Source organism: Bufo gargarizans, chromosome 9 (genome assembly GCF_014858855.1).
Source record: "Bufo gargarizans isolate SCDJY-AF-19 chromosome 9, ASM1485885v1, whole genome shotgun sequence".
Lineage (NCBI taxonomy): Eukaryota > Metazoa > Chordata > Amphibia > Anura > Bufonidae > Bufo > Bufo gargarizans.
This window is the reverse complement of record NC_058088.1, coordinates 22,552,063-22,560,959: the sequence shown is the minus strand read 5'-3', so window position 1 is coordinate 22,560,959 and position 8,897 is coordinate 22,552,063. Positions and strand designations below refer to the sequence as shown.

The 8,897-nt window shown below is 44.5% G+C and overlaps 1 protein-coding gene across 1 annotated transcript; it reads left to right on the top strand.

The window, feature by feature from the left end:
* The first annotated feature begins 935 nt into the window (after positions 1-935).
* Positions 936-8,239, top strand: LOC122919733 (olfactory receptor 10C1-like). The gene is made up of 3 exons (XM_044268917.1): positions 936-966; positions 5,415-5,471; positions 7,224-8,239. Exons 1-3 carry the CDS (start codon positions 936-938, stop codon positions 8,237-8,239), a joined length of 1,104 nt encoding a protein of 367 aa, XP_044124852.1.
* Positions 8,240-8,897: the final 658 nt, after the last annotated feature.

The window sequence follows — 8,897 nt, the reverse complement described above, 5'->3', positions numbered from 1 at the left end:
GGCACAATGTCACGGTCAGGGGTTAAGAAGATCCACTGAAAGTATCCCAAGTGTTCACAGACTAGACTTCAGGACATAGAATAGGCAAACAATGGTTACATGACATCAACACATTCAGAATCAAACTGGACATACGAGTAGGGAACAGTACAAACCTAATCTCCACCCGACCTACCTGCTTGGACAATCTGTCCTAAATGACAGCCCCCAACTGGACGACAGTCCCTATGCTGGCTAAGTGCAGGGACCTAGTCCAAGCACCCGCAGTGTCACGACTTTTTCATTGTCTGGTGTCTGTTGACTGTAACACTTTTGCTGTGCATGCTTGTTGCTTGTGGCAACGTGTTGTTTGTTATGCATGCGTGTGCACTTCCCCTTTAAGGCTGTCTTTCTTCCCATTCTGGTATGCATGGGGTTAAGAGGTTTGTAAGGTGGAGCTGGGTGTGGCCTCATGGCTCTTATTGTTCTGGAGTTATGAACCTGAGGTCATATTGTCTTCAGTGTCTTGAGGAGCTGGTGCTATTCCATCTGCCCTGTCCTTGAGGGCCACCTTATGGGACATCGATGTCATCTGATGTCTTCAGATGTCACCCCTTTGTGTCTGTTGCTGTTACTCTACCTCACTTGTTGTATGTTTGGTGTGGGTTTATGTTTGGGGTTTGTTATGTCTGGTTTGGTTTTTTTCATGTCTGGCCTGTTTGGTGTTTCAAGTCAGCATGGATGCCAGACATATCTTTTGTATGTCCTTTCCTCCGGAAGGGGGTCCCTAGAGTTCCCCGGAGGGGGAACTACAAGCTTATCAGCCTGGTGCCGCCATGGTTCATGCCTCATGATAGTCCAGGTTGTTATTACTGGATTCTGTGTTTGGTGTTTGTGCTGGGTCCTGCCTGGTGTGGGCCTATACCCATTTTCAGGATCCAGTGGTAGCGGCGTGGATGGCTCGAGTTCCTGTTGAAGCTGTGTCAGGTAAGTGTCCATGTTTGCCCTGTTGGCAGTGGTGTTTTCTGCCTCTGGACACTTACCTGTCGTGTCGTCCACTGCTGGCTGCTTTCTTCCCCTTTGTTGCTAGGCCTGTTGGAGACTCCAGTTCCTCGGTGTTGTGGAGGAATTGGTTGTCTCAACCTTCTGTCGTGATATTGCAGGGACCGTTAGGGTGAGTAGGGCCCAGGTTCGAGAGTATGATACCCCCTACCATCAAGGGCGGCTCATATAGTCAGGAGTTCATGGATAGGATTTAGGGATGCTTAGTTGGTTTCCAGCTCCCTTTTCACTGTTTCCAGGCCTAGCTGCTTCCCTATTATCCCCACATTGTATGGTGGGGGTTTTGCCCACTCACCACCATGACACGCAGACCTGTTCAGGCAGCAGGAACCCAAGTAGACAAAACAGACATGAATCAAGATCACAAGACCAGACTAAAGACACAGTATCAGAATCAAAGCATAAACCAGAACCCATGTAGATTAGAATACACTTAGGAAGCATGTCATTCACGGGAAGACGAGGACATAACCAGACATGACGAAGATGTATAAGACATTGATGAACAAACAGGCTGATCACAAAAGTCAGGGCCAAAGTCAAAAACACTCTGATCAGGACAGAAAGCACCCTGAACATAGCTTTCCTGAAGACAGACTGATATCCCAGGCACGAAGCTCACAGATCTAAGTAGCAGAGTCATTAGGACATCTGACCACCTGGAAACATCAGACCAGGGAAACATTAACCACCTTACATGAACAAACATGGAGGATACGAGTTAGAGGAAACTGTTCTCACACACCGAAGTCCGTAGCCAGCACTCACAACACAAGCAACCAGCATACACGGGAACACGTCAACTGCAGGCAGCCAGCCTACATGGCAACACAGTGAACCGCACCGTGACACATGGAAGAGACAGGAAGTAAAACCCGGTACACGGATTTCACTCCAGCATTGTCGAAATGATGTAAGAAAAAAAAAAAAGAAATCATCCAGATCCAGTGTTAGATAAACGGCTCCTTAAGGTTTGATTTTGACAATTTAAAAATATCCACGACAATAATTGCACGAACACTTATGTTTCGACCACATCCACAACAATAGTCAAAGCATAGACTAAATTACCGCCCAATGTCTTGCAAAAAAATCATGTGTATTGTATGATTGGGCATGCCATACATCTACCACTGCAATACCTAAAAAAACTAAACGTAAAGACACCCATTGTGCATACAGTAGGTCACTGTCTCAGCTGGTAATGCTAAAGACACTTCCCAAAATGTTATAATTTCTACCATATTATGTCCACCTTTGTCGGCATCCTCAGAACCCGTCAGTTGCATGGGATTGTATTGTCTTGGGTTATGTGAGATTCCACATTTCAGATTATCAGAAGAGTACTTCTATCCATCCAGCAAATATAAAGGCAATGATTTGCTTTTCATATTTTTTTCATTGGTTAAAACGATGTAGATATTTTTGCACTTTCGAATATTTTCAGAATTGGCATGAAAGAAGGGGTGCACCTAGCCGAAAACTAAAACCACATCCCCCCCCCAAGCCATATTTTTAACCTAACCTCTTCCCTTCAGCCCTACTGTTAAAGACATACTTGGAAAATATTACATACAGAGCTACAAAACATACAGGGTAATACAGCGCCACGTATCTCTTACGTCCAGTGACATCTCATCTGATGTAGACATTCTCTTTCCTTATCTTCTCCGTTCAGACCAGACCGCCATGATGATTTCTTTCAGCCATCTCTTCTCTCTGCAGAGTTTGACAAACAGACATCTTAGTTTCCCACTTTTCCATCCTCCTCCCACCTTCTGAACATCCCATCCTGCTACCTCCAATACTGTGTCCGCTGTGCTTCCCAATACTATACTGCAGAAACACATAATCCCCCTCAAAATACTAGTTCCACACATTCCCCTTCAATAATTATTTGCACACAGTGCCCAGCAAATAGTGTCTCTGAAACTTATAGTGCCATAAACATAGTGTCCTCCAAAAATAATTGTGCTAAGCTGATACTGTGCCAGGGTGCCCCCCCCCAATGTAACAGTCCTCCCTAAAGTCCCACCAGTAGTAATAATTCTCTGCCAGAGTGCAGATGTCCCTCATTTCACCCTCAGAAGTAATAATGCCCCCTTAGTTACCCCAGTAGTTAAAATTCCCCCTATAATGTATGCATGTACAGAAAATAACCCCTTATAATGTGTGCCAGTACAAAAAAATGGCTTCTTATAATATTTGCCAGTATAATAATTCTCCCTTGCAATGTGTGCCAGTAAAAAAAATGCTCCCTTATAATGCGTGTCAGTACAAAAAAAACACCTTTTAGTTCCCCCTGTACAAAAAATGTCCCCATAGTGGCCACCTTAGAATGTGTGCTAGTACAAAAATACTCCCTTATATTGTGTGCCAGTACAAAAATGCTCCTTTTTACAGCCGCAATGTCCCCATAGTGCGTTCTCCAGTTACAAAATAACGACCTCCACCCCATTGTGGCCAAACAGCATGCTGCCGAATAAAAATAAACTCAAATACTTAATTCTGGTGTCAGCGATGCGGTGCAAGACTCGGACCTCTTCTAGTCTGTGCCCTGAGCTCTATGCAGCTCGGCTCAGGGAGTGCGATAATGATGACCCCGGCCTCTGATAGTCCTAGTGCCTGTAGCCTAAGGCCTATTAGAGGAAACGGTGGGCCGGGGAGACATCACTCCTGTGCCCCATCGCGGCATTCAACTGTATTGCAGTCCTGAGCATAGCGATGCAGTTGAATATGTAGAGATGAGCCTTTCCACAATAGAAGCGCTCATCGCCCATGGCCCTTCCGCTTCCCCCTCTTGCCCCTTCCTGGTGCTGCCTGAGGCAATCGCCTCACCTCGCCTCATTGGCGGTGCACCCCTGAGTGAAAGTATCTGTGAGGTTCAGGACATCAAATATTGCAATAGAACACAGATGTTAACGTGTTACAATGACCGTGCACAATTTTATACCCTTCAGCAAAACCTTGTCAACCATCACCTGGGTTTGGGTGCCCCACACCAATTGGTCCGAACCAGTAACAAAAATTCTGTTTTTTAAATGTGTCGCATGTGTGCATAAGACCTCTTTCAGACGTCGGTGAATAATGGACAGCACACGTGCTTTAATATGTGTATTCACACATCAGTGGTTTTCCACAGACTATGGTGACACCATGGAAGCATGCCCTATTATATCCCTCACACTCATTATAGCCTATAGGTCTGTGAAAACCACAGACACAACACAGATGCCATCCATGTTTGGTCTGTGGTTTTCTTGGTAGAAGATGCTCTGGAAATGGGAACGCAACGAAACGGAACGCTTTTTGGAGCATTCAGTGCTATTCAGTTCTGTTTTGTCCCCATTGATAATGAATTGGGGACAAAACAGAAGCATTTTTTTTCCAGTATTGAGACCCTATGATGGAACTCAATGCCAGAAAATAGAAACGCTAGTGTGAACGTAGCTTTAGCCTGGCAGTGTCCGTGGATTACGCATGACAACCAGAGTGCAAAAAACAGACACACGGACCAAACATGGATTTTTTGAGGACATCTTCCTGGTGGAATCTTGTTACGGGTGTCATCATGGACCTAGCAGCTGTCACCCTCACCAAATGTTTCCTGTAGAGCAAATAAAATTGACACAAGATTGAGGAGGAATTTCGGACCATTCCTCCCTGCAAATATGTTTAAGTTTCTCAATATTTTGGGGGTTCCTTTCATGTACATCCCTCTTCAGATCATACCTCAGTATCTCCATGGAGTTCAGGTGAGGGTTGCCCATTGCAAAACAGTGCTTCTTTTCAGGTTGGTTTCAAAGCTTATGTCATGACCATGGTTATGGTCGTGACTCCGTGACCCGCATGCAGTTGTCAGCGGTTTGTTCTATGTTGTCAACCACAGGTGAGGGCTTTGGGTTTGTTGCCTCACGTGTGGTTGCCGTTGGCAACATATGGTTGTTGGCAGTGTAGCAGCTGGAGCTGTTGGCTAGGCGGCTCGCTGTCACTGCATGCGGTTGCCTCTGGCAACGTGTGTGTTTATATGTGTGCACTTTCCCTGTTTGGTGTGCACGGGGTTTATTGTGTGTGTATTCCCCTTTAAGTGGCTTCACTACCCTGTCTGGTGTTGGAAGGGTTAATTCCCTTTCCAGTGTGTGTCTGTGTAGGTGTGGCTACTTGGGCTATTTAGCCTCTGCTGGAGGGGTACTCCTGCCATGTTTATGCTGGAGTCATCCTCCTAGTTTATATACCATCTGTCCAGTGAGGGCCACCCTTGTGGTCATAAAAAGTTATGCATGATGTTAAGTTGATGTTGTTATCCTTTCTATGTTTTTGCTGCTATGGATGTCCTGGTTACCTGTGTGTTTTGTGGTGTGCTGTGTCCTTAGTGTGTGTGCTGGACAGCAGTACTGGTGTATGGGTTCCAGTCAGCGAGGCTGTGGCAGGTAGGTTTAGAACTGGTGTAGTTCACCTGCCATATCCATATGCTGTATATGTTCCCCCTTCCTTGCAGCTTGGCCAGTGAGACTCCTGTTCATCCGTGTCCTGGAGGAACAAGTCGTCTTACCCTGCTTCTAAGTCCAGGGTAACCTAGGGACCCTAGGTTCCGGAGTATGAGCCCTCCTACCATCTGGGTTGGCTCATACGGATAGGAGTCAGGGTCAGCATTAGACACACGATAGGAGGTGACCTGCTCCCGGATCCTGTGGTCCTGGCCTAGCAGCTACCATCCATCTTCTGGCATCGCACGGCTGAGGGTTTCCCCCATCCTCAGCCGTGACAGCTTAGTTGTCTTGATGGTGATGGTACATTTTTACGGAAATGGATTTTAGACTTTTTGACTGATAAAGTACAGTCAGTAAGAGTTGATAATCTTTTTTCATCCCTTGTTAGGACTAATAATGGTGTTCCCCAAGGACCTTTTTGTATTCCTTATTATGTTCCCATCCATGGCAGCAATTCTATAATCAAGTTTGCTGATGACACCGCATTAGTTGGTTCAATTAAGGGTAATTATGAGTCACCATCTAGGGATGAGGTCAGGCAGCTAACCGTATGGTGTCATGATAATAATTTGGAACTTAACGCTAATAAAACTAAAGATGTAGTGGATTTTGGCAGGTCAATGAGTATAAGACATGTCTCTGTTTATATTGATGGGGTGGCAGTAGAGCAGGTACCCAGTTTATTGGAGTCCACTTATCAAATTATTTCACTTGGTCTGTGAATTCCTATGCGATGTTCAAAAAGGCTACATGCAGACGACCGTATGTGTTTTGCGGTCCGCAAATTTCCATCCATATGCCATCTTTTTTTTTTTGCGTATCCATTGTAACAGTGCCTAAAACGGACAAGAATAGGACACGTTCTATTTTTTTTGCGGGGCTACGGAACGGACATACTGATGCGGACAGCACACGGTGTGCTGTCTGCATTTTTTGCGGACCCATTGAAATGAATGGGTCCGCATCCTATCCGCAAAAAAAAACGGAATGGACACGGAAACAAAATACGTTTGTGTGCATGTAGCCTTACTGTTAGACTTTTTCTGATATTTGAAGAGAGCCCACTTGTGTTCGACAATATTGGTGCACCATCGCAAGCATTTTGACATACTGCGTTGCAGCGTGGTTTGGCAATTGCTCTGTATATTATCGGTACCAGTTACACCGTGTGGTGAAAATGGCTCAGCGTGTCATTGGATGTCAACTACCCTTGATTAATTGTCTTTATCAAAAGCGTTGTTTGGTCCAGGCCGGGGGTTATAGAAGACATTAATCATCCAAACTGTCAATTACTTACGCTTTTACCATCAGGAAGGCGCCATAGGTGTCATCACTCTCCTACAAATAAGCTTAGAATTAGTTATTCTTTTCTCCAGAAGCTGTGAAAATGTTGAATTCTGATATGACTTGAACTCTTGTGGAGTATGTTTCTAATATTTATGTATTGGTAATTCCTATTTTTGTATTTATAGAAATAACAGTTTTTGCATTTCCGGTTGGATGCTAACTGTATTTCATTGTCTTTGTATTTTTTTTTACTTGCACAATGACAGTTGATTCTAATTTAATCTGTTTATCATTTTTACACCTCCTAACCTGTTCTGTTAACCTTGATCTTGGTCTGGATTTATGTGTGATTTGACGTTATGACTAGTATTGAATCCCTTTAACAATTTGACCATTATCTTCTAGATAGAATGCCAAAAGCTGACAATGGGAACCTCAGTATTGCCTCCACCTTCATTATTGTTGGGTTTGAGACCCTACGAGAGATTGAGCTTCTATTATTCTCAATCTTTACAGGTATGTACATCCTCACTATTGGAGCCCATATCCTCGTCATTACATTGGTGGCAGTGGACAAACATTTACATAAACCGATGTACATACTTCTAGCTAACTTCTCCATGCTTGAGGTGCTCTACACCACCGTGACTGTTCCAAAAATGCTTGATGCCTTGTTGACCCAACATAAAGAGATTTCATCTCCATCCTGCCTGGCTCAGTTCTACTTTTTGTTTGGCTTTGGAGCTTCAGAGAACTGTCTTCTTGCAGTGATGGCTTATGATCGCTATATAGCCATATGCAGGCCCCTTCGTTACACCACCATGATGACTGGAAGAACCAGCATTAGCTTGGCTCTTGGAGCTTGGGTTGGAGGCCTCCTGGCTGCTTTTCCTCCAGCTGTGTGGATTGCCACTTTGAAATTTTGTTTCCCTAATTTTATAGACCATTTCTTCTGTGATTATGCCCCTCTACTGAAACTCTCGTGTGAGGACACAACAGCAGGAGAGTTTGTCTTTATGGTCATGTCCTGGAGTGTTATTTTGGGTTGTTTTATCCTTATCATGGTGTCCTACGCTCTCATTATTTTTGCAGTCCTAAGAATCCCATCAACTGCTGGACAAAAGAAAGCATTCGGCACTTGTGGTTCCCACCTTGCCGTGGTGTCTATTTTTTATGGAACTGTCATATTCATGTACATTCGGCCCACCTCCCATATTAAGTTTTCACTCGACAAGGTGATCTCTGTCTTCTACTGTGTAGTGACTCCTTTGATGAATCCAATCATATATTGTCTGAGGAATCAGGAGGCTAAGGGTGCAGTGATCAAAATGTTACATATGCTGACAAAAAGTGACAATGACTTGGTTTTGAGAGCCCATGTGGCCAAAAACATCAGCTTTCTGGAAAGTAGAAAGGTCTGATTCCAGTATAAGAGAATCCCATTATACAGGGCAGATACATGAATGTGACAAATTTCTCTCACAAAATTTTAGTAGTTGATTTTATCTGGTATACTCTGGTCTCGGCTTCACAACTGCAGCGAATCCCTGAGGAGCCGGTGCAGAAGATGCGAGTGGTGGTTGCCCTGATAAGATGTTGTCTCACAGTGTACTCTCCAGGTTGTTGCTCCATGGGGTTCGGTGCAGTCATAAGGTGATGTGAAGGAATCGGGCAGAAGTAGAAGAACCAACAGTTTTCTTTACTGAGTGCAAAGGATGAGTTACAGGACATCTGTGTGTAGTCTGTATGAGATGCAACGTCTCTCTCCCTAGATGATGAGGTATGGTGGCAGACAATAGCGCTCTAGAGTAGCCCCTCTGTCTCTCATGAGTTCCTTTCTCTATGGCTACATATTGGCACCTGTTTCTGTAGATGTCTACTTGGTAGGTACAGGCTTTTGGGTTTCCCTAAGCTGTGCTATGGTAATGGGTGTCTTAACATGTTCTCCCCTCACCCGCAGCAGGATCTATGAAGCTTTACTTGCTGGTCACCCACTGACTTTAGCTGCGAAGAATATCCAGGATACGATTTGGAACTGCTACCATATTAAACATATATCCGATATGCCTAGTTTTGGCT